This window comes from Rhineura floridana, chromosome 3 (genome assembly GCF_030035675.1).
Source record: "Rhineura floridana isolate rRhiFlo1 chromosome 3, rRhiFlo1.hap2, whole genome shotgun sequence".
NCBI lineage: Eukaryota > Metazoa > Chordata > Lepidosauria > Squamata > Rhineuridae > Rhineura > Rhineura floridana.
In genome coordinates, this window is record NC_084482.1 from 108,852,143 (window position 1) to 108,878,680 (window position 26,538).

The 26,538-nt window shown below is 44.2% G+C and overlaps 1 protein-coding gene across 3 annotated transcripts in view; it reads right to left on the minus strand.

Moving 5' to 3' along the window:
• MAPK9 (mitogen-activated protein kinase 9) overlaps nt 1-26,538 on the minus strand; it is a 73,345-nt gene that overhangs the window by 19,876 nt on the left and 26,931 nt on the right. For all 3 annotated transcript variants that reach the window (XM_061617284.1, XM_061617283.1, XM_061617286.1), the window contains 6 exons: nt 18,372-18,542; nt 17,265-17,394; nt 14,427-14,485; nt 13,193-13,331; nt 11,783-11,948; nt 10,379-10,450 (listed from right to left, as the gene is read on the minus strand). In XM_061617284.1, coding sequence (XP_061473268.1) covers nt 10,379-10,450; nt 11,783-11,948; nt 13,193-13,331; nt 14,427-14,485; nt 17,265-17,394; nt 18,372-18,493 — 688 coding nt within the window. In that variant the 5' untranslated portion in view covers nt 18,494-18,542. The remainder of the gene's footprint in view (nt 1-10,378; nt 10,451-11,782; nt 11,949-13,192; nt 13,332-14,426; nt 14,486-17,264; nt 17,395-18,371; nt 18,543-26,538) is intronic.

Here is a 26,538-nt window from a genome sequence, read left to right on the forward strand (position 1 = left end):
TAGGGCAGATCCCTGAACCTGAACTAACATTTGCAGGAAGGGATTCTGAGGAACTGAGACAAATAGTGGTAACGAGAGAGGAAGTTCTAGGCTTAATGGACAATATAAAAACTGACAAATCACCGGGCCCGGATGGCATCCACCCGAGAGTTCTCAAAGAACTCAAAGGTGAAATTGCTGATCTGCTAACTAAAATATGTAACTTGTCCCTCGGGTCCTCCTCCGTGCCTGAGGACTGGAAAGTGGCAAATGTAACGCCAATCTTCAAAAAGGGATCCAGAGGGGATCCTGGAAATTACAGGCTAGTTAGCTTAACTTCTGTCCCTGGAAAACTGGTAGAAAGTATTATTAAAGCTAGATTAACTAAGCACATAGAAGAACAAGCCTTGCTGAAGCAGAGCCAGCATGGCTTCTGCAAGGGAAAGTCCTGTCTCAGTAACCTATTAGAATTCTTTGAGAGTGTCAACAAGCATATAGATAGAGGTGATCCAGTGGATATAGTGTACTTAGACTTTCAAAAAGCGTTTGACAAGGTACCTCACCAAAGACTTCTGAGGAAGCTTAGCAGTCATGGAATAAGAGGAGAGGTCCTCTTGTGGATAAGGAATTGGTTAAGAAGCAGAAAGCAGAGAGTAGGAATAAACGGACAGTTCTCCCAATGGAGGGCTGTAGAAAGTGGAGTCCCTCAAGGATCCGTATTGGGACCTGTACTTTTCAACTTGTTCATTAATGACCTAGAATTAGGAGTGAGCAGTGAAGTGGCCAAGTTTGCCGACGACACTAAATTGTTCAGGGTTGTTAAAACAAAAAGGGATTGTGAAGAGCTCCAAAAAGATCTCTCCAAACTGAGTGAATGGGCGGAAAAATGGCAAATGCAATTCAATATAAACAAGTGTAAAATTATGCATATTGGAGCAAAAAATCTTAATTTCACATATACGCTCATGGGGTCTGAACTGGTGGTGACCGACCAGGAGAGAGACCTCGGGGTTGTAATGGACAGCACGATGAAAATGTCGACCCAGTGTGCGGCAGCTGTGAAAAAGGCAAATTCCATGCTAGCGATAATTAGGAAAGGTATTGAAAATAAAACAGCCGATATCATAATACCGTTGTATAAATCTATGGTGTGGCCGCATTTGGAATACTGTGTACAGTTCTGGTCGCCTCATCTCAAAAAGGATATTCTAGAGTTGGAAAAGGTTCAGAAGAGGGCAACCAGAATGATCAAGGGGATGGAGCGACTCCCTTACGAGAAAAGGTTGCAGCATTTGGGGCTTTTTAGTTTAGAGAAAAGGCGGGTCAGAGGAGACATGATAGAAGTGTATAAAATTATGCATGGCATTGAGAAAGTGGATAGAGAAAAGTTCTTCTCCCTCTCTCATGATACTAGAACTCGTGGACATTCAAAGAAGCTGAATGTTGGAAGATTCAGGACAGACAAAAGGAAGTACTTCTTTACTCAGCGCATAGTTAAACTATGGAATTTGCTCCCACAAGATGCAGTAATGGCCACCAGCTTGGACGGCTTTAAAAGAAGATTAGACAAATTCATGGAGCACAGGGCTATCAATGGCTACTAGCCGTGATGGCTGTGCTGTGCCACCCTAGTCAGAGGCAGCATGCTTCTGAAAACCAGTTGCCAGAAGCCTCAGGAGGGGAGAGTGTTCTTGCACTCGGGTCCTGCTTGCGGGCTTCCCCCAGGCACCTGGTTGGCCACTGTGAGAACAGGATGCTGGACTAGATGGGCCACTGGCCTGATCCAGCAGGCTCTTCTTATGTTCTTATTACTGAATGTGTCACCTTCTAGGAACAAAGATGCAACATGCATACATAATGCTTGCACAGTTCAATCCCTTGCTTTTCAAAATTAATGAAGATGTCCCTCCAAATATGGACTTCTATATACTCACTCAAGTTGCTGAATTGCAGTTAATGAAATTAAAACAGAAGAAACTATTCCCATCCCATGCCAGCCCCCTTCAGAATGTCAAACCAGAGCTGCATGGTCCTACTAATTATTAGGAGTAATAAGCATAAGGTACCACAGTTAGTTCAGTATGCCTAGGATCTGAGATATATGGCAAATGTACCATTGGTCTCACCTGAAAGGTGATTTTCATAGGAAGGGGCCATCACTGTGGGAAATAGTTCCACCTATCGTGCGAAGGCAAGAATGTTTTTGAAGTCAAGACTAGGGACGTCATGCCCCTCCCACTCTCCAGTTCATTCGTAGCGAGTCTAAAAGAGATATCTAAAAATACAAGAACAAGGCCAACAGGCCCGCCAGGAAAATAACATAATAGTCACATGCATAACAACATGACTCTAACATAACTTCATAACATAACAGAACTAAAAGTCTTGACTTCACTCTTACATTTAAATATAATAGCGTAACAATAACATGTAACCCATTGATAAAATCGCTAGTCATCCTCCAACTGGGAGGGTCGTGATGGCCCCTTCCTATGAAAATCACCTTTCAGGTGAGACCAATGGTACATTTTCCATAGGAGGTGGGCCATCACCGTGGGATGTACCAAAGCAACCCATATAGGGAGGGACCACCCACATGTTAATCCTCATTAAGAACCTGTTGCAACACTCGTCTGCCAAAAGAAGCATCAGCAGAGGCATAACGATCAATTTTATAATGTCTTATAAATGAGTGTGGGGAAGACCAGACTGCGGCCCTACAAATATCGGCAACAGGAGCATTAGTAGCAAAAGCAGCCGAAGTGGCAGCTGACCTAGTAGAATGAGCTGTTATACTAGCAGGAACTGGCAGCTTCAGGGACTCATATGCTAAGGTAATGCATGCCCTTAACCAACGGGATAAGGTAGGATTGGATACTTTATGCCCCATAGACCTTGGATGAAAGGATACAAACAGAGACTCCGTTCGTCGAATCTCTTGGGTCCTAGACAGGTAGGTCTTGAGAGCCCTCTGGACATCTAACGAATGCCAAGCCTTTTCAAGAGGATGGGTAGGATCCGGGCAGAAGGAAGGCAACACAATGTCCTGGTTGCAATGAAAAACTAAATCGACCTTGGGACGAAAGGAAGGGCAGTCTTCAGCACAACAGAGTCCTTATGGAAGACGCAGAGGTGTCTAGCAGAAGACAATGCGCCCAACTCCGAAACGCGTCTGGCAGATGTGATTGCAATCAGAAACAGGACCTTGAAGGACAGTATGCGTAGGGGCACAGTCCTGATGGGTTCAAACGGAGGGCGTTGCAAAGCCTGCAGGACTTTCGGCAAACTCCATGAGGGGAATCGATGGACAACAGCCGGAGAACGTAGGGCGACTCCCCTCAAAAAACGTTTGATGAACGGATGTGAGGATATATGATCTCCAGGAGAGGACACTGAGAGAATGGATGACAGAGTAGACGCATGTCGACGTAGAGTGTTGGGTCGAAGTCCCATCATAAAGCCACTATGGAGAAATTGGAGCACCTGGTGCACATTGGCCTGGGATGGATCGTGGTGGTGGGACTGACACCACTTGGAGAAAGCCACCCAGGTATGTTGATAAATGCGAGTGGTAGATGGTCTTCTCGAGGCCAAAATAATATCAATCACAGCGTCAGACAGTCCAGCTGACCTCAAGTGTCTCCGTTCAAACGCCACGCTGTTAGATTGAGCCAAGTAGGGTCCTGGTGCAGTACTGGGCCCTGGGATAGGAGGTCTGGCGTTACTGGAAGTGTCCAAGGATCCATCATTGACATTGCCAGAAGATCTGAGAACCACGGTCGGCGTGGCCAAAATGGTGCTATCAGAACCAGCTGTGCCCTTTCGGTTCGCGCCTTCCTCAAGGTTTTGGCTAACAATGGTATGGGAGGAAAGGCGTACAATAGACCGTCTGGCCACGGTGTTGTCAGAGCATCCACTGCTTCTGCTGTTGAGTCCAGGTATCGAGCAAAGTACCTTGGAAGCTGGCAATTGTGACTGGAAGCAAACAGGTCGACTGAGAGGGCGCCGAACCGACACTGGAGACGATGGAAAATGGCTGGATGAAGTTTCCATTCTCCCGGGAAGACCTGTTGTCTGCTGAGCCAGTCTGCTGTCACATTCCAAATCCCTCTGAGGTGCTCTGCTTTCAGGGATTGTAGATGTTGTTCTGCCCAGACAAAGATGAGGGAGGCTAAGTCCTGCAGAGGACGAGACCTGGTGCCCCCCTGTCTGTTCAAATGTGATTTTACACACGTGTTGTCTGTTCGAATGAGCACATGATGCAAAGCGAACAGAGACTGAAAATGACATAGAGCCAGGTGGACAGCCTTTAGTTCCAGCCAGTTGATGCTTCGAGATTGCTCTGCGTTGGGCCAAACCTCCTGAACGTACTGGGAGTTGCAGTGGGCAGCCCCAACCTATGAGGCTGGCGTCTGTGGTCACGACGGTTCTGCGGGGTTCTCTGAACGACGTGCCCTTGGAGAGGTGTTGAACCTTGGTCCACCAGCGGAAGGAGAGGCGCAGAGCGGGGCTCAAACGAACTTTGCGATGGTTGGAGCTGGCAATGTCTTTTTGAAAAGGCAACAGAGTCCACTGAAGGGGCTGAGTGTGAGCTCGAGCCCAGGGCACAATGTGGATTGTGGAGATAAACATCCCGAGCGCTCTGGCGAGAAGCATGACGTCTGCGGATGTTTGTTGCATCAGGGACCTTGCGATGCTTGTGATGGCAGTGATGCGATCTGGAGCCAGGAAGACCATTGCCTGCAGGGTGTCCAACATTGCCCCAAGGTGTAGTAGGCGTTGGGTTGGTTGGAGATGGCTTTTGTCGAAGTTGACAAGCCAGCCGTAGGTCTGCAAAACATTGAGGGTGATCATTAAATGATGATGAGCCAGCTCTTCAGACTTGGCCCGTATGAGCAGATCATCCAAATATGGGTAGATATGAACCCCTTGGGTCCGAAGGTAAGCCACTAGGATGAGTAGCACCTTGGAAAATACTCTTGGAGCAGAGGAGAGGCCAAAAGGCATCGCTCTATATTGAAAATGTTGGTGGCCAAAAGCAAACCGAAGAAACTTTCTGTGGGCTATGCAAATGGGCACATGGAGATACGCTTTCTTAAGGTCGATAGAAGCCAGGAAGTCTCCTTCATGCAGACTCTCGGTAATGGAATGGAGAGATTCCATTTTGAACCTGCGGTATGTTACAAAACGGTTGACAAACTTGAGATCCAATACCGCCCTCCAAGATAAATCTCGTTTTGGCACAGCAAATAGGAAGGAGTACACCCCTTCCGATCTCTCAGTTGTGGGAACTGGCTCTATTGCCGCTATGTGCAAGAGGTGATGTATAGCTGTCTGCATGATGTTGTGCCTGGCTGGTGCCCTTGGGCAAGGAGACGGGTGGAATCTGTCTGATGGGGTTGCCCAGAACTCTATGGTATAGCCATAAGTGAAGAGGTCCCTGATCCAGGAGACCGTAGTAAGGCGCAGCCATCGATCTCCAAAATTAAGTAATCTGCCACCTATGGGGATGGCGTTAATACTACTTGTGTAGGCGAGGACCTCCCCTATATGAGGACGATGAGTTGCCCCTGCGCCCTTGGTACTGACCTCTGCCCTGGAAGCGTCGGTTCCAGGAACCCCTGAATGCGTTGGAATCATAGGGTCTGAAATCACGGCCTCGTCCTCCTGGCCGCGTTCCTCGAAAAGGCTGGTTAGAACGAAAGGAGGGAAATCGCCTGAAGGGCCTGTGGTCGATGTTCTTGACTGTGGCTAGAACCGGTTTATGGGCGTCTTTTGGATCAACCAGAACTGCCTTTAGAGCTTCCTCGCCGAAGAGTAGAGATCCGGAGTAAGGAGCCTTGGACAGGTTCAATCTGGCCGCTGAATCAGCTTGCCAGTGGCGAAGCCAGAGGGTACGACGAGCGACTATTTGAGTCGTCATGGCTCGTGCCCCTAATTGGGTGGCATCCAAAGTGGCATCGGCCACAAAGGCTGCTGTCTTACGTAATTTCAATAGTGCTCTTTTGAAGGCGACAGGATCAGGGTTATCATCCTCTAGAAGGTCATCCAGCCACATCATAGATGCTCTGGAGAAGATGGAGGCTGAGGCGGAGGCACGCATGGCTAGGGCAGTGGCCTCGTGGTTCTTGCGGAGGGCGAAGTCTATTCGACGCTCAGTAGTATCTTTTAGGTGGGATTCCCCTTCCCTGGGCAAGATAGATCGTGAAACGAGGCGAGCGATCGGTTCATCTATGCCAGGGACATCTAACTTGGTGGCGAAGTCTGGGGCTAGGGCGTAAAGTCTGTCAGCCATGTTCTTGAAGCGTCGAGCTTTGAGTGGGTGGGCCCATTCTTCGGAAGTTAATTTGGCAATTGGGTCCGGCACCGGGATGTAGTGTTCAGTAGGTGCAGGGGATTTGAGGACCTTGGCCCCTTTGAGAGCTGGAGCGGACGAAGTTGAAGGCGCAGTCTGGAGACCAAGGGTGTGAAGTACCCTACGTGCTAGCGGTTGGTAATCTGAGGTATTGAACAAGCGATACGATGTATCCTCCTCATGATCTGAATGGTCGCTCCAGTCGTCTCCTTCAACATGGTCAGTGAAAGTTAACTCCTCCGCATACGAGGCTTCGTCCGTACATCTGCCTCTGGCTACATCAAAGGGATCCGGTGAGCAGGAAGGATGAGCAGCATGGAACGCACGTTGGTCCATGTTGAGTGGGGGTATGGCAGGAACCTGTGGTAGTGACTGCATTAGTGTGAAATAAGCCAGCATGGCTTGGAGTTGGGAGAGGAAATCAGGAGACAGCTGCAGACCAGATGTGTGAGATGTATGTGCCTGGTGGGCTATTGGAACAGATGTCTGAGGCGGTAAGCCAGAGGTAGGTTCGTTAGGCGAACCGTGAGGGGGAAAGCCAACAAACTCTTCCTCGTCAGAGGCCGTAGCAGGAGAATGGAAAATATCACTTATGTGTGTCTGTGCTGTGGTAGTTGTTGGCACAGAGACATAACGAGGGCGCTTTGGTTTACTATGGCTGGAAAGATGTTTTGTCTTAGCCAGTGCTTTGGCATGTCTGGTCTTAGACGTGTTAGGATGTTGTGGCTTGGCTGATTGTGGCATGTCTGGCTGATCTGGCACCATGTGTGTTGATGGTGACATGCCTGGCTGTTCTGCCATCTTATATGAACCTGGGTGCAGTACACTGCCACGGAGGGGGCAGGATGTAAAGACCCGAACTGGCACAGCGTACTACCACGGAGGGGGTAGGATACACTGGCAGATGGCGAATGCACTGCCACAGAGGGGGCAGAATGCACAGAGGTATCAGCGTTAATATAATATAGGCTGTTTAGAGTAGGCACACTCAGATTAGTGCTGTAGGCTGGGTTTTTGGCTTGTTCACGGCCCCATAGGGGGCAGGATATGTAATGTAAATCAGATTTAATACAATTCAGCCACTGATATTAAAGCTCCAGCCTTGATAATGTAATCCAGCCACTAGGATTAAAGCTCCAGCCTTGATAATGTAATCCAGCCACTAGGATTAAAGCTCCAGCCTTGATAATGTAATCCAGCCACTAGGATTAAAACTCCAGCCTTGATAATGTAATCCAGCCACTAGGATTAAAGCTCCAGCCTTGATAATACAATCCAGCCCACTAGGATTGGAGCTCCAGCCTTGATAATATAATTCAGCCACTATGATTACAGCCACAGTAAAGTGTGTAAATCAGTTGTGTGTAAATTAGTCAGCAGCACATATACACAAACGTACGGATAGATAGTCTGTAGGGGAGGTATCCGATAATAAGGGGAACAAAAAGGGCGGGAAATTCAAATTCTGAAAGAAGAAAAAAATGGCGCCCGGAAAAAAGGAGCGGGAAAAAATGGCAGAGAGGGAAGAAGCAATGGCGGCCGTCGGAGGCGAACTGGAGGAAGGGCTGCCCAGCCGATCTCGCCAAAAACCGCAGTAGCGGCTCCAAAAAATCCCCGGGGAAAACAGGTAGGGGAAAAACGGCAGCCACCGCAGAGAGAGCCGCCGTCGCGGTCTGTAAAGCCCTCAGTGGGATTTAAGCCACGTTGCGAGGGCGATCTGAGGCAGAGGGTTAACGGCGGGAGCCGCAGCTGCAAGCTCCCGCTGAGATCGGATAAGCCGCAGCCGCGGCAACCGATCGGGGGGGGGAGAGGTTAACAGCGATCAGGATCAGAAGCGATCAAAAGGGGAGAACCGCAGCCGCGGTCCTTGAGGGAGCCCCCTGGCTAAAGAGACAACTGAGCGGGGGGGGGCTAGAAACTGCCAAAACGAAGAGAGCCGCAGCCGCGGTCTCAGAGGGAGCCCCCAGTCAAGTAAATAAAAATAGATTGAATAGCTCTGAGGGAAGGGTGAGGAAGCCGCAGCCGCGGTCCCTGAGGGAACCCTCAGAGGCTAAACACAAGCAGAAAAAGAGAAAGGATTTAAAGACAAATACGAGACTTAGCTAAATGCTATGAAAATTCCAATCTTGTTCGTACGAAGGCAAGAATGAACTGGAGAGTGGGAGGGGCATGACGTCCCTAGTCTTGACTTCAAAAACATTCTTGCCTTCGCACGATAGGTGGAACTATTTCCCACAGTGATGGCCCACTTCCTATGGAAAATGGACCACACAATAGTCTTAAGAGCCAAAACCACTTTCACATATGTACCACTGGAAGAAATGTATCTGACAATACATTCAGGGTTTTTAAAAAAAAAAAATGATGGAAATTTCACTTGGTAATAACTGTGACAAAACAACTGGCTGATTATTGAAGCAAGATGCTAATTCACTGATAGAAGTAGTAAGACAAGGTCAACCATATCCTCATTCATAAAATGATTTACTTAGGATGCTGGCAAAGTACCACTTCAGAGAAGCTTTTCAAGGATGTACTTCAATCTGCCAGATAGGATCTTCAGAGCTGAAATACATGTGACTGGATACTGGAGTACAATACATAGCACTGGGAAGAAATTCAATCTCCAAGATGTTATTTCTTCTGACATTAATTTACAACTTTTGCCCACGCCACAATAATGAAGCTATTGTCTCATAATGGGAAGGAAAGGTTTCTAAGCTATGCGCCCATTCTGTCACTAGCTGTGGTAGATGGCTCAAGAAGAAAAATGCTCCCCACCTCACGCTACTCCTTCATCCAACTCTTGTGGTGAACCCATGCAGTGGGGGTTCTCAAATATTACACATTCCAAAAATAGCTCCAAGTGTTAAAAATCCCTATCCATGAATTTAGACTGGAGATGTGTAACTATTAGCTTTGCCTGTTTAGACATTTATATTCCGTCCTTCGTAATTATCACTCCCAGCATTTTCTTTAACGTATAGAGTTCTCTCCCACTTCCTGCCACGCCATCAGTTTGCAAACCCCCAAGTGATAAACTAACAGCCAAATGCTTACTTAGTTAAGGACAAATTATGACTTCCATGTAAATCTTAAGGATGGAAAAGATTATGGGTTTAAGAAGGAAAATGTTAGGATGAGAACGAGACCTTTCTCAACTATCTCTGCTCAGTCATGAAAATTACCACTGTTTAATATATTAAATGATGTGCTTCCTGAAGAAACTGTGATTGCAGCTGTTAATGACTTTCAGATAAACAAATCTATTAATCAATAATATAAGATAAATGAGCAAGGAAACAGACACTAGATTGGTGGAGCTAAACAAGATACATTTTCTGCACAGAGATTTGTTAAGCTTGAAACACACATATATAAAGACAGCAAATATGAAAACTAGTGTTAACATGCAATGCAAAAGAGACACAGCATACATGAAGAATTGTGTTAGGTTGGTCATAAGGCTTTGGAGGATAAAATAATACATATGGGAGAAAATTGAAAAAAATGAAAATCAAGCTTCTTCTATTTAATTGTGTTATTAGGTTAACACATGATCAAAATTAGGATTTCATGAAATTAAGCATTTAGAATTACATTTTTCTAACCTGCATGCCTTCACTATCCATCTGAAGATAACAGGATAAAAACTGACAAGACAAAACCATTGTTATGAGCCTTTTTTCCATTGTGCAGAAAAATGAAAAAAAAAAGCAAAGAGAATTTTGAGCAATAATTTTGTGGAATTTTCAGTTTAAACAGTGCCAATAATATTAAGGAAATTTGCAGCACCATTAAGACCGCAAAAAGATGAAATTCCTAGCAAGAATGATCAATGTTCAAACAGTGAAGTTAAAGAGGAGAATAAAAGTTTAAGTGCTTGGTTAATATCGCAAATTTTGAAGATGTGTGGCAGATCCATTCAGGAAAAAGAAATGTTAAATTGAGGGCAGGGGATTAGCATCTTTTACATCCATAAATGAGTAAAATAACTCTTTACTAAATGTGGATTAGAATTCAAATATTATTAGGGAAGGATACGATCAGTGCCTTGGAATATCACACAACCTTTCACCAATTCTCCCATAATGCAACCAACTGACCAGATATCAACTGAAAGTAAAAGTGAGATGATAAAATTATGAAGTGTCATGAACTAAAGTGGAAAACAAAAACATTTTACATTAAAAACACAACAATGCAAAAAATGAAACTAATGTGTTTTGAACAATATGAACAAGAACATTTAATCTAAATGCACATTTTAATTTTAGACAAAGAAGGACTTGCATTAATAATAAAATATCATCCTATTATGGCAGGTCTGTAAATTTATTTTTTTTAGCCCTCAGTATTTACTTCTGTCTTATTTTAATCATTCGCCTTTATGGTCCCTGAAAACCTTATGAAGGATACAATCTCTTCCTGGAAACAGGACCTTATGGAGGACCATTTCTGCCATTATGCACCCAACAGACCAGATATCCACTATCAAATGTTAGGTGTAATAGGGACAAAAATTACATTTTTTTTAAAAAAAATCTACAAACATATGTCCAGTACACACTGAATATTTACAATTGAGTAAAGTAGTTAGAATAATCTGGACAAATAACAAAAAAAACAAAAAACACCACAGACTGTGTTATACAGTATACTGTATAAACTATGTCCAATCCAAAGAACATTAGTTGTACTAAACTCTTACTGAAATCATAACCAACTTGTCCCACTAGTTTGAACAAGAGTTAAACACAACTAGCCTTTCCTAGACTGAGGTCCTTACATACTCATACACAGTTTCCTTCATGTTTGTGTATTTTTGGCAAAATCTCCATAAGCCTTCAGGGTTTACTTTTATAGCAGAATCTCTATCTGAGCCAAAACATAAGAGTGAGCTTACATGTTGCACATTTCTGATCTGCTAAGTGAGAAACTCATTTTATAACTGTCTTTTATCACCTCAGGCTTTGATTGCCATGCGGGCAACCTGGAGAATCAGTTTTGCTGTTAATTTTCCTGCTATAGCCAGTGAGATAGGGCATGAGGCAATCTCCATAGCTTTATCAGCAAATACCAAGAGATGGTGCTGGATGAAGGAGGTTGACAAGCCAGCAGTGCCCCCTCGTTCTGACACCCCCCTCTCCCTCAGTGGCTGCTTAGTGGTGGTGGCTGAGTGATATCTCCTGTTCTACTTCACCTGCTGCATTTCCCCCTGCATTGGAAAACTTAAAAGGTAAGAAGGTAAAACTTGTTCTTTAGGATGTGAAAACCTAGCAAAATTGCCTCAGGCAATTACCTCATGATGCCATCCAAGTTGGATGGTGGAAAACCTACTACACAGAATTGGTTCCCTCAAACTATAACAGGCCATCCACAAAATCAGAGAAGTCTAACAACTGATCAAGTACCCAACAACAGATATATTTCCATTCTGCCACTTACCATTCTCTTTGTATCCCATGCCAAGAATAACCTCTGGTGCTCTGTAATATCGTGTTACTACATATGGGGTCATCATGAAATTAGTACATGCTGTCCTTGCAAGTCCAAAGTCAAGGATTTTGAGTGTACAATCTGATTTTACTACTATATTGCTGGGTTTTAAATCCTAAGAAAAATATATTCAAGAAAATGTTAAAATACAAGAAAGTGCTGTGTTTGGGGCATAATGGGGGGGGGAGAAAACAACTTGCATCCAAAAGTTGGCATGATTAGAGTTTCTAGGGATGGGCAATCTTGGTACCCTTTAGCTCCCCTCCCTGCAGTTCACATTGGGGCTGGAAAGGACTCTTCAGTGGAATTCATCTGCTATTAGAGGGACGGAATAACTACATTTGTGGGAACCCTATCCCTAGCTCTTGCTCCAACTAACAGTTGACTGTGGTTCTATGTTGGTTTAAAAAACCTAAAAAAGGTTTGTCAGCGTTAGATATTAGAAAGGTTGATAAGGTTAGGAACAAATGTGGAGCAGCAACAATGAAATTCTGCACTCTCTCCTCACGCACAAAGGCTTGGCACAAGTGGACGGCTCTGCCACTCATGCACAGATTCGGTGGGGGAACACAAAAGCCTCCAATTCCTTCCAATTACACACACACACACAGTGTCAGACAGCACAGTGTATGCCATTCTGGAGGGTCCCAAACCGTCAGGAGCAGCTTTTCAGCAAATGTAAGGAGCTAAAGTGGAAAAGAAGGGGTGGGGACTCAACCCATTCTTCTTTGAATCCAAGAGTTCTGGTGAATGCATGGCCATCTAATTAATCCATAGAATTCACCCCCACAGAATACTGTTTGTTGTCCTCTTGTATATAAGTATAATGGCTTCCAGTCGATTCAGACTTATGGCAACCCTATGAATAGGGTTTTCATGGTAAGTGGTATTCAGAGGGGGTTACCATTGTCTTCCTCTGAGGCTGAGAGGCAGTGACTGGCCCAAGGTCACCCAGTGAACTTCATGGCTGGGTGGGGATTTGAACTCTGGTCTCCCAGGTCGTAGTCCAACACTCTAACCACTACGCCACACTGGTTCTCATAAGTATAATAAGGATTAGATAAAAATGTATGAAGGAAAAATCCATTGCAATTCAAAGTGTCTATGTTAAAGGCACTTTCACTTTGACCAGTAGGTACTGGGGATAAATAAGAAGGAATGGCATCACATTCGCACTGTGTTCAAGTTTCCCCGAGCATTTGGTTGGTGAGTTCTGATGACAGAGTTTATAGCTGGATCCACCGAGGCAAATCCTAACTGTCATGTAATTATCAAAAGGTTTTCAAATACAGCTGAATATTCTGAATGAGGTTAAGTAAAAAAAGCAGTTATTAATGCAATTGTAATAGCACTACCTACTCTATGGATGATACCAGCTGAATGGAGATGTTTGATACCACACAACATCTGGTACAAAAGGTAGGACATTCTTTCATGATCCAATTCCATATGAATAACTTGGCACAAGTTAGCATCCATCAGTTCCATAACTAAATACCTGAAATAGTTTTTTAAAAAATCGTATTTGTTATAATTAATACACACATGCTCCAGAGTACAATCCTCCAGGAGTTATGTTCTGTACAAAACCCACTGCAATGAAAAGGAACAAGGATTACACTTTCACTGATGTGCTACTTTAACTTATGCAGGTGAGCACAATGATTAAAGTATTCACATTCATATATTTGGACATTTATATCCCAAATTTCTGTGATAAAGATCAAACAAAAGGCAACTAACAATAAAAATATAAATCACAATAAAATTAAAAACAGCCTGCAGTAAAACAGGATCATAAATCAGCATCATAAAAATCATGTCAATAGCAGCTGGGTAGCAACATATTAAAGGCTCAATGAGTCAGAAAGACTCCCATCAGTATGTCACTGCTACAAGAACAAACCTTGACTATAGCTTGTGGTTAGCAAGGAAAGGCCCTAGTCACAAGCCTGGGTACAGACAACACACCAAGCCAAACCCTAGCTAGCTCAGCATGGTGTGAAAGTAAAAAAGACCTGAGAGGAGCAAAGCCACTGGGAGCTCACAGGTTTGCAGTCCCATGAAACCATAGTTTGGCTTAACATGTTGTGAGAACACAAAATAAAAATTACAGTGTACCTTTAAGTACACAATTATACAGGACCATCTTCCTCAATTAACAGTATGGGAAAATAGATTGTCTTAGACTAGAGAATTTCTTGGCAGAAATATTTTTAAGCAATCCAGACCTGAAGCATGTACTTTTTTTTTTACTTTGAGTACAGACCTCCCACTAAATAGGCAGAACTTGACATTGGTTAACATCTCAAATTGAAAAGACTGTCAGGTTATTTGCATTTAGTTATTGGTTTGACTTCTATTTTGGCAAAGGGGAAAATAATGTGGCCTGTCAAACAACAGTTGAAAAAAGAACAAAAATGCAGTATTTTTTATACAGCACTTGACACTTACTGGAAAGCCACAACATTTTTCTCCAGAAAGCATCATACATATATTTTAAAAATTCATTATAGGCCAAATGCTACCAGGCAAAGCAATTTGGTCTTAATATCTGAAATGGATATTCAGCAAGAAAACCCAGTAAACTTACACATCTTGAAATTCTTCTAGTGACTTCTGTGGTGTAAATACATTTAGTAGACTAATTATCTGTAAGACAAAAAACCAAAAAAAAATCACCACCACAATGCTTGTAAAAAATTAAACATTACATGGCTAAGTCACCACATAGATCAGGTTGTTTTATGACTTTTTATCCAAAACACAGTAGCCAGAAACATGAGACTAGCATGGTGATTCTCAAATATTTTAGAACTTGGTCACTATCCCCAACTTATATAGTTTGCATTATGTTAAATTTTTTTTGTCAAGTTCCATAAAGGACAGCCAATATTTCAACATAAATGAGGTAGATTTATTATCAAGGAAACTATTCCATCCATTAAAGAGATACCCTTAATCTACCTCATTTATGGGCAATTCTTACATTACAGGAGCAGCACGGTTGTATCTCAGTGATCTATTCTTTTGATAGAAGGCCTGGAAAAATATTTATTTCCAACGCTTTTCAAATATCATTCAGTGGGAAGAGATCATTTTTAACAATACATCTAGTTATCTCCAGTTATTATCCAGTTTAAGGAGTAACCAATACCTCATAGATAAGTTGCTTAGACCTATTACTGGTTTTTTGAAGAAAAACTCCTAATTACCAAGAAGCCTCTGTATATGCCTAATCCCTAGCTGAAAATACTGCAACTTTGCCTAATTTTACTGTAGATCTTCAAATGAACATTTTTTAATCACACTTTTATTCTTGGCCATAAAATAGCCAGGGTACAAAGAGGCACATACATGAAAGCAATTCTGCTTACACTGGGGGGGGGGGTGCGAGATGCCAATTCCTTTTCTACTCCTCCTGCAGCCCATTTTCAACTCTTACTTCCCCATTCTTATTCCAAATGCCATCTGATTACTTCTGATTTAATATGAAGAAATTTGATAGTTAAGCTGATGTCACTGTCCTCTGCTTCAAAGACTAATTCTTAAATTTTGAGTTTCATGGCTGCTCCTTCCCAATGGCTCTATCTCCCCTTGCTCTACTAATACAAGGATATGATAAGGTGAACTATAATGATGCTACCAATTTGCTTTGCATTTTGTGGCTAAAATCATTCATATACATAGCAGCTTGAGTGCCATAGTCAGAAATGGATATAGTTAGGACATCTAATCATTTCCTTATAGATACATTTCAGTATGTGTGGTGGCATAGCTGCCATTCTGCCCGTCAGTCTTCCCCTCTGCTACTAGAGTAGCACTTACTTTTGACAGCCTCTCAGACAGCCAAATGCCAGCTGTAAGATTACACCCACAATGCATAAGGAGGGGTCAGAGAGAAAGTTTTCAAGTGTAGAACAGAAGGGATTTTTTCAAATGCATTGGGACTTTCTCTTAACATGAAAATTCTGAATGAATATGAAACTTCAAAAATAATCAAGATCATGATTGGCAATATTGTGCTCCTGAACCCAATGAATAATCCCACAGGGTGGTGGTGTTGTTTTTTAAAAAAATGGTCTTAAAGAGAAACATATTGGGTTGGTTTTTCATACATTTGTATACACATTTAATACATATTGGTTGCCAATCCGTGGTGTAAGCCTACAGGACTCTGACGTATAGTTACCTAAGGAATACCTTATACATATATTTGTGAAGGTGGACAACAAATAGACCCTTATGAAAAATCAAATCTTTGTTAGTTTTTCAAACAAAACGATAAAGCCATGAATAATAGGTCTTCTGTACTGCACCTATCTCAGTTGTTTATATTTGGCTTGTTAGTTACATTAAAAATTCAACTATAATATCTGAACATAAATTGTCCAATGGAAAAAGTACATACTATTTTCTCTGGACTGAAGAACAACTGAAGCAACAGCAGCAAACTACTCTAGCTGAGTTTTTATATCATTTTTATTACATGGCAATACTTGAAAACTAGCAAAAAAACTTTCTCAGGATATTAACCTTACAATGGAAGAATTATATACACCAGTAGTTCCTAAACTCCCCCCCCCACTGGACAACTTAAAAATTGCTCAGGGTCTTGGCGGGCCACTTAATTATTTTTCTGTCTGTTGTAGCAATTGCAAATCCACAGAATTAAAAATTGTAATACAGCAAGATACAACATAAGAAATTAAAAAAGCAATAAATATAGAATTAAAAATTAGTATGAATATTCAATATGATGGATGTGCAGTCTCCCATCTTCAGCCACAAATTCACAGACATGCCATGGACCACTTGAACGAAGCTTGTGGACCACTGGTGGTCCATAGACCACAGTTTGGTAACCCCTGATATAGACTTTAACATTAGATTAAATTAATGTAGATACAATGTTTTAGTACAAATTACTAGAGTTTGCTCCAGTATGACATGCCTTTTTGAACTGGCATGGATATTTGTTAAGCACAATGAGGATAAATTACACTCTCAGAGCTTAAGACCCTATTCAGATATTACTGATGAAACATGGTGCCTACCAAAATACTTCTCTGTAATCCACTTCTACATTGCATTGGTAACAGATGGAAGTTCCCAACATATCGTTACTGCACACACCAGTCTAAAGGGAAGTATGGTAGGCATAAAGGGCTATACCATATTAGTAATATTAAAGATGAAGTTGGCTGACTTTTGCAACTACCATGCTACATTAGTAATACAGGAAATAGGCCTAAGCTAAAATATTTAATTATAGGTACAGAACAGATCTAGAATTGCTCTTTCTCAAATGTTTAATTATTTGAATCTTCACCAACCTGGCTGTATGCTTTAGTTTCAATTGATTGAACTGGCATTCATCCAACTGTTACTGTAAATTTATTTGTTTCTAATGTATACTGAAAATACTCACATTTTTGTGATTGACACATTTTAGGAGCACAAGTTCCCTGTATGCTCGTTTTGCATGTGTTTGGTTCTGAAAAGGGCGACTCAACTTCTTTACAGCAACATTGATTCCAAGAACAGTATCAAATGCAGCACTGAAAAGTGAAAACAGAAACATCTTAACTGGGACTCTTTAAAATAAGGACCATGCACCATAAGAGTGTGAGTGTGCATACTGTTTTAGTTGTCTCTGCTCTTGCAAACTGTTGTTTAGGAGACACTTAATACCCCCCAGTCCTGTTCATGTAGATTCTTCCTCCTTACTGCTGGCCACTACTACATTTATAGCATACACAAACATCTCTCTCAGCTGTGCTATTGGAAGTGCCTGGCACACTTCTTTAAAGTGATGCCCAGGAGCCAGCAATTTCTGGCCATACTCAGTACACTATTATGATGGCTTTGCATGTGTATGTCCAACATTTACTTATGGCCTTAAAGGGATCACACAGGACTGGTTTTAAGGGTCCAGGACAGGCATCTGAAACAATGAGGCACCAAGGAGTGGGTTATCAGGCAAAATGAAATGCAAGCCCAATTACCTCAAGGAAACTGTTTCTTGTTCCAGTTAAGGGCACAATGCACAGATGAAAACCCTCTCTAGAGCCTTTGCTAAAGTTCTACTTTATTCAACCAAAAATAAATCAGCTCTTATTATTAGTCATTTTTAATCCTTCTGTCCATCAAGTATTCCATCCTATTCCATTAGTCAAATTACTGTTAGGGATGACATTATTTCTTAAAGCAGATGCATTTATACCACAGACTAAGAGAGAAAATTCTTCACTGGACTGTAGTAAACAGGTGTGAAGATGATGTCATAATTTCTTTAATCAGGTTGCGACTCTAGTTAATTTAGTAGAACTCTTTTTCTCACATACACTTTTTTAAGGATTCTGTCAGTTTTGGCTTCAGTAAAGAATGATACTTCAGAATAATGCTTTTGATGATATCGTTTCTCAGGGGTGGGAGATTCATATACAAGTTTATTTTGAGTCCCTGATCAAAATGGTGGTCCCATTATATTTTGACAAATGTTTATATTAGTTTAGGCTAATAACTAGCTACTCACCAAACAATGCCTTGAGCCCCAGAGCCAATAGGTTTCAATTGTTGGTAGCGTTTTAGTACAGTGAATGTTGAGTCTGCGACTTGAACACTGTAAAACTGACTATCACATTTACTCTCACTCATGATGTAGTGTCATGTAGTTTTCCTTCCAGGATCTGGCAGTTTTCAATATCTGTATAAAGAGAATCCAAAATGTGAAATGTTTTAACGAGTCTATTATTTTTCTGTTTATAAACATGTACCTACAGTTGCCAATAGCATTTCTCTCAGAAAATGAGACAATAAGGGTGGGAACAAAGCACATCATGTGTTCAAATGATTAACTGAAGACTAACATGAAGAAGCATGCAAAAGTGATGTGGGCAGAATGACGCGTGACTGCGTGGAGGTGAAAATTACTTCATCCTATCCTGTGCATGTGTTTGCTCTGTCCTGTGTGTGTTTTCTGTCCTGAACTGAGTAACAGGGCAACAACCAGCAAGTGGCTGCTAGTGGCAGAAGGCTGGCTAGAAGCAGGTACTGTATATAATGTTCTGTCTTGCCCCCAGCATATGACAAAAGGATGATCCCCTGTCCAGATGCATGAATTGCCATAATCGTGAAAAAAAAGCTACCATATAAGCTCAAGCTTGGAAAGAATGCTTCACAGAAAGGGACTGAGTAACAAAAAAAGGATGAGCATTTTCACCTATGTTGCGACACCTCTCTGCCCTCTTTTAGAAAGCTGCTGGCTTGAAAACAGTGCTGAAAGGGGGGGGGTTGGTAGAGAAAGACAAAGTAACATCGAGGGATTGAACATGGGCAATGTTTGAAGGTAAGATACCGGGTAAGATAGGGAAGGACAAGACCCAGGTAAGAGTTGGGAGGAATACTGCAATGAGTGAGAAACATGGCTGTCAGCTAATGTACACAGATTAATTGTGGAGATGCTAGTTGTTGCCTTCTTAGGCTGGAATGGAGATATAATTGGCCTTGCACATACTCAATTTTATTTTTCTGTTAGGGTCTATTTTTTTTCTAATTAGTACATTTATATGTTGTCATATGTCAGGGCCATGGAGGCTGTGGCCCTCCAAACATTGTTGGACTCCAGTTCCCAGTGGCCTCCAACAGTATGGCCAATGGGAGCTGTAATCCAGCAACATCAGGAGGGCCACATGTTCACCCCATGTTGTGCATGGTGCTTTACTACTTACATCGATAGTAACATTGTCACTGATTTACTGACATGATTATGTTACTTATAATTGAAATTATAATCGTTATTATAGATGGCATCCAACTAATGCATCCTGTCAGTGCAAAGAGTTCCCCTTGTGTAATGGGATTTTCTCCCCCTCTTCACCTCCTGCCCTCCCCAAATCTGTGCTGGAGGGTTGGGGAAACTCCAGAACAGATGTAAGGGTGTATGGGGGAGGGAGAAGAGGAAATCTCATCGTGCAAGCGGAAATGTACCATTGGTCTCACCTGAAAGGTGATTTTCATAGGAGTGGGCCATCACTGTGGGAAATAGTTCCACCTATCGTGCGAAGGCAAGAATGTTTTTGAAGTCAAGACTAGGGACGTCATGCCCCTCCCACTCTCCAGTTCATTCGTAGCGAGTCTAAAAAGAGATATCTAAAAATACAAGAACAAGGCCAACAGGCCCGCCAGGAAAATAACATAATAGTCACATGCATAACAACATGACTCTAACATAACTACATAACATAACAGAGGTAAAAGTCTTGACTTCACTCTTACATTTAAATATAATAGCGTAACAATAACATGTAACCCATTGATAAAATCTCTAGTCATCCTCCAACTGGGAGGGTCGTGATGGCCCACTCCTATGAAAATCACCTTTCAGGTGAGACCAATGGTACATTTTCCATAGGAGGTGGGCCATCACTGTGGGATGTACCAAAGCAACCCATATAGGGAGGGACCACCCACATGTTAATCCACATTAAGAACCTGTTGCAACACTCGTCTGCCAAAAGATGCATCAGCAGAGGCATAACGATCAATTTTATAATGCCTTATAAAGAGTGTGGGGAAGACCAGACTGCAGCCCTACAAATATCGGCAACAGGAGCATTAGTGGCAAAAGCAGCCGAGGTGGCAGCTGACCTGGTAGAATGAGCCGTTATACTAGCTGGAACTGACAGCTTCAGGGACTCATATGCTAAAGTAATGCATGCCCTTAACCAACGGGATAAGGTAGAATTGGATACTTTATGCCCCATAGACCTTGGATGAAAGGATACAAACAGAGACTCCGTTCGTCGAATCTCTTGGGTCCTAGACAGGTAGGTCTTGAGAGCCCTCCGGACATCTAACGAATGCCAAGCCTTTTCAAGAGGATGGGTAGGATCCGGACAAAAGGAAGGCAACACAATGTCCTGGTTGCAATGAAAAACTGAATCAACCTTGGGACGGAAGGAAGGGTCAGTCTTCAGCACAACAGAGTCCTTATGGAAGACGCAGAGGTGTCAAGCAGAAGACAATGCGCCCAACTCCGAAACGCGTCTGGCAGAAGTGATTGCGATCAGAAACAGGACCTTGAAGGACAGTATACGGAGGGGCACAGTCCTGATGGGTTCAAACGGAGGGCGTTGCAAAGCCTGCAGAACTTTCGGCAAACTCCATGAGGGGAACCGGTGGACAACAGCCGGAGAGCGTAGGGCGACTCCCCTCAAAAAACGTTTGATGAACGGATGTGAGGAAATATGATCTCCAGGAGAGGACACTGAGAGAATGGATGACAGAGTAGACGCATGTCGACGTAGAGTGTTGGGTCGAAGTCCCATCATAAAGCCACTATGGAGAAATTGGAGCACCTGGTGCACATTGGCCTGGGATGGATCGTGGTGGTGGGACTGACACCACTTGGAGAAAGCCACCCAGGTATGTTGATAAATGTGAGTGGTAGATGGTCTTCTCAAGGCCAAAATAATATCAATCACAGCGTCAGACAGTCCAGCTGACCTCAAGTGTCTCCGTTCAAACGCCACGCTGTTAGATTGAGCCAAGTAGGGTCCTGGTGCAGTACTGGGCCCTGGGATAGGAGGTCTGGCGTTACTGGAAGTGTCCAAGGATCCATCGACATTGCCAGAAGATCTGAGAACCACGGTCGGCGTGGCCAAAATGGTATGGGAGGAAAGGCGTACAATAGACCGTCTGGCCACGGTGTTGTCAGAGCATCCACTGCTTCTGCTGTTGAGTCCAGGTATCGGCAAAGTACCTGGGAAGCTGGCAATTGCGACTGGAAGCAAACAGGTCGACTGAGAGGGCGCCGAACCGACACTGGAGACGATGGAACATGGCTGGATGAAGTTTCCATTCTCCCGGAAAGACCTGTTGTCTGCTGAGCCAGTCTGCTGTCACATTCCAAATCCCTCTGAGGTGCTCTGCTTTCAGGGATTGTAGATGTTGTTCTGCCCAGACAAAGATGAGGGAGGCTAAGTCCTGCAGAGGACGAGACCTGGTGCCCCCGTCAGTTCAAATGTGATTTTACACACGTGTTGTCTGTTCGAATGAGCACATGATGCAAAGGGAACAGAGACTGAAAATGACATAAAGCCAAGTGGACAGCCTTTAGTTCTAGCCAGTTGATGCTTCAAGATTGCTCTGCGTTGGGCCAAACCTCCTGAACGTACTGGGAGTTGCAGTGGGCTCCCCAACCTATGAGGCTGGCGTCTGTGGTCACGACGGTTCTGCGGGGTTCTCTGAACGACGTGCCCTTGGAGAGGTGTTGAACCTTGGTCCACCAGCGGAAGGAGAGGCGCAGAGTGGGGCTCAAACGAACTTTGCGATGGTTGGAGCTGGCAATGTCTTTTTGAAAAGGCAACAGAGTCCACTGAAGGGGCCGAGTGTGGGCTCGAGCCCAGGGCACAATGTGGATTGTGGAGATAAACATCCCGAGCGCTCTGGCGAGAAGCATGACGTCTGCGGATGTTTGTTGCATCAGGGACCTTGCGATGCTTGTGATGGCAGTGATGCGATCTGGAGCCAGGAAGACCATTGCCTGCAGGGTGTCCAACATTGCCCCAAGATGTAGTAGGCGTTGGGTTGGTTGGAGATGGCTTTTGTCGAAGTTGACAAGCCAGCCGTAGGTCTGCAAAACATTGAGGGTGATCATTAAATGATGATGAGCCAGCTCTTCAGACTTGGACCGTATGAGCAGATCATCCAAATATGGGTAGATATGAACCCCTTGGGTCCGAAGGTAAGCCACTAGGATGAGTAGCACCTTGGTAAATACTCTTGGAGCAGAGGAGAGGCCAAATGGCATCGCTCTATATTGAAAATGTTGGTGGCCAAAGGCAAACCGAAGAAACTTTCTGTGGGCTATGCAAATGGGCACATGGGGATACGCTTCCTTAAGGTCGATAGAAGCCAGGAAGTCTCCTTCATGCAGACTCTCGGTAATGGAATGGAGAGATTCCATTTTGAACCTGCGGTATGTTACAAAACGGTTGACAAACTTGAGGTCCAATACCGCCCTCCAAGATAAATCTCGTTTTGGCACAGCAAATAGGAGGGAGTATACCCCTTCCGACCTCTCAGTTGTGGGAACTGGCTCTATCGCCGCTATGTCCACGAGGTGATGTATAGCTGTCTGCATGATGTTGTGCCTGGCTGGTGCCCTTGGGCAAGGAGAAGGATGGAATCTGTCTGGTGGGGTTGCCCAGAACTCTATGTTATAGCCATGAGTGAAAAGGTCCCTGATCCAGGAGACCGTAGTAAGGCGTAGCCATCGATCTCCAAAATTAAGTAATCTGCCGCCTATGGGGAGGATGTTAATACTACTTGAGTAGGCGGGGGCCTCCCTTATATGAGGGCGATGAGTTGCCCCTGCGCCCTTGGTACTGACCTCTGCCCTGGAAGCGTCGGTTCCAGGAGCCCCTGAATGCGTTGGTGTCATAGGGTCTGAAGTCGCGGCCTCGTCCTCCTGGCCGCGTTCCTCGAAAGGACTGGTTGGAACGAAAGGAGGAAAATCGCCTGAAGGGCCTGTGGTCGACGTTCGTGACTGTGGCTAGAACCGGTTTGTGGGCATCTTTTGGATCAACCAGAACTGCCTTTAGAGCTTCCTCGCCGAAGAGTAGAGATCCGGAGTAAGGAGCCTTGGACAGGTTCAGTCTGGCCGCTGAATCAGCTTGCCAGTGGCGAAGCCAGAGGGTGCGACGAGCGACTATTTGAGTCGTCATGGCTCGTGCCCCTAATTGGGTGGCATCCAAAGTGGCATCGGCCACAAAAGCTGCTGTCTTACGTAATTTCAATAGTGCTCTTTTGAAGGCGACAGGATCAGGGTTATCATCCTCTAGAAGGTCATCCAGCCACATCATAGATGCTCTGGAGAAGATGGAGGCTGAAGCGGAGGCACGCATGGCTAGGGCAGTGGCCTCGTGATTCTTGCGGAGGGTGAAGTCTATTCGACGCTCAGTAGTATCTTTTAGGTGGGATTCCCCTTCCCTGGGCAAAAGAGATCGTGAAACGAGGCGAGCGATTGGTTCATCTATGCCAGGGACATCTAACTTGGTGGCAAAGTCTGGGGCTAGGGCATAAAGTCTGTCAGCCAGGTTCTTGAAGTGTCGAGCTTTGAGTGGGTGGGCCCATTCTTCGGAGGCTAATTTGGCAATTGGGTCCGGCACCGGGATGTAGTGTTCAGTAGGTGCAGGGGATTTGAGGACCTTGGCTCCTTTGATAGCTGGGGCGGACGAAGTTGAAGGCGCAGTCTGGAGACCAAGGGTATGAAGTACCCTACGTGCTAGCGGTTGATAATCTGAGGTATTGAACAAGCGATACGATGTATCCTCCTCATGATCTGAATAGTCGCTCCAGTCGTCTCCTTCAACATGGTCAGTGAAAGTTGACTCCTCCGCATACGAGGCTTCGTCCGTACATCTGCCTCTAGCTACATCAAAGGGATCTGGTGAGCAGGAAGGATGAGCTTCATGGCACGCACGTTGGTCCATGTTGAGTGGGGGTATGGCAGGAACTTGTGGTAGTGACTGCATTCGTGTGAAAAAAGCCAGCATGGCTTGGAGTTGGGAGAGGAAATCAGGAGACAGCTGCAGACCAGATGTGGGAGATGTATGTGCCTGGTGAACTGTTGGAACAGATGTCTGAGGCGGTAAGCCAGAGGTAGGTTCGTTAGGCGAACAGTGAGCGGGAAAGCCAACAAACTCTTCCTCGTCAGAGGCAGAATGGAAAATATCACTTATGTGTGTCTGTGCTGTGGTGGTGGTTGGCACAGAGACATAACGAGGGCGCTTTGGTTTACTATGGCTGGAAAGATGTTTTGTCTTAGCCAGTGCTTTGGCATGTCTCGTCTTAGACGTGTTAGGATGTTGTGGCTTGGCTGATTGTGGCATGTCTGGCTGATCTGGCACCATGTGTGTTGATGGTGACATGCCTGGCTGTTCTGCCATCTTATATAAACCTGGGTGCAGTACACTGCCACGGAGGGGGCAGGATGTAAAGACCCAAACTGGCACAGCGTACTACCACGGAGGGGGTAGGATACACTGGCAGATGGCGAAATGCACTGCCACAGAGGGGGCAGAATGCATTGAGGTATCAGCGTTAATATAATATAGGCTGTTTTAGAGTTGGCACACTCAGATTAGTGCTGTAGGCTGGGTTATTGGCTTGTTCACGGCCCCAGAGGGGGCAGGATATACAATATAAATCAGGTTTAGTACAAGTCAGCCACTGATATAAAGCTCCAGCCTTGATAATATAATCCAGCCACTAGGATTAAAGCTCCAGCCTTGATAATGTAATCCAGCCACTAGGATTAAAGCTCCAGCCTTGATAATACAATCCAGCCCACTAGGATTGGAGCTCCAGCCTTGATAATATAATTCAGCCACTATGATTACAGCCACAGTAATGTGTGTAAATCAGCCGTGTAAATTTGTCAGCAGCACATATACACAAACGTATGGATAGATAGCCTGCAGGGGAGGTATCCGATAATAAGGAGAACAAAAAGGGCGGGAAATTCAAAATCAAAAGGAAAAAATGGCACCCGGAAAAAAAGAGCGGGAAAAAATGGCGGAGAGGGAAGAAGCAATGGCGGCCGTCGGAAGCGAACTGGGGGAAGGGCTGCCCAGCACGGTCTCGCCGAAAACCGCAGTAGCGGCTCTTGAAAATCCCCGGAAGGAAGCAGGTAGGGGAAAAACGGCAGCCGCCGCAGAGAGAGCCGCCGTCGCGGTCTGTAAAGCCCTTCGCAGTGGGATTTAAGCCACGTAGCGAGGGCGATCTGAGGCAAAGGAGTAACGGCGGGAGCCGCAGCTGCAAGCTCCCGCTGAGATCGGATAAGCCGCAGCCGAGGCAACAGATTGGGGGGGGAGAGAGGGTCAAAAGCGATCAAAAGCGATCAAAAAAGAGAACCGCAGCCGCGGTCACTAAGGGAGCCCCCTGGCTACGGATACGACAGAGCCGGGGGGGGAGGGGGCTTGAAACTGCCAAAACAAAGAGAGCCGCAGCCGCGGTCTCAGAGGGAGCCCCCAGTCAAGGAAATAAAATAAATGGAATAGCTCTGAGGAAAGGGCGAAGAGAGCCGCAGCCGCGGTCTCAAAGGGGACCCTCAGTATGCTAGACACAAAAACGGAAAAAAGGCTTTAAAGACAAATAGACAAACAAATACGAGACTTAGCTAAATGCTATGTGAAATTCCAATCTTGTTCGTACGAAGGCAAGAATGAACTGGAGAGTGGGAGGGGCATGACGTCCCTAGTCTTGACTTCAAAAACATTCTTGCCTTCGCACGATAGGTGGAACTATTTCCCATAGTGATGGCCCACCTCCTATGGAAAATCCTTGTACTTATGGGACATGACTTAGCACTGCTTTGGATACAACCCTATGTTTATTGGCACTTTCTTCATTTTATATGTTAAACCTCATTGAGCACAATTTTTATTTCCATACTTTATGACCTGTACTTTCAACACAAATTTAGGGCAGCTAACCGATTAGTAAGATGCAAACAAATACAAATACTAATTGAAGAAAAGCAGCATTCAGCTAAAATAAACAAGTGAATGATCATTACTCCATTTTCAAGTTTCATAAAAATATACAATACAAAAACATTAGAAACTTTAAGGGAATTTAATTGTGCAAACACTGACAAACAGAAACCCAAGTTCTCACAACTTGTAAAAGTAACT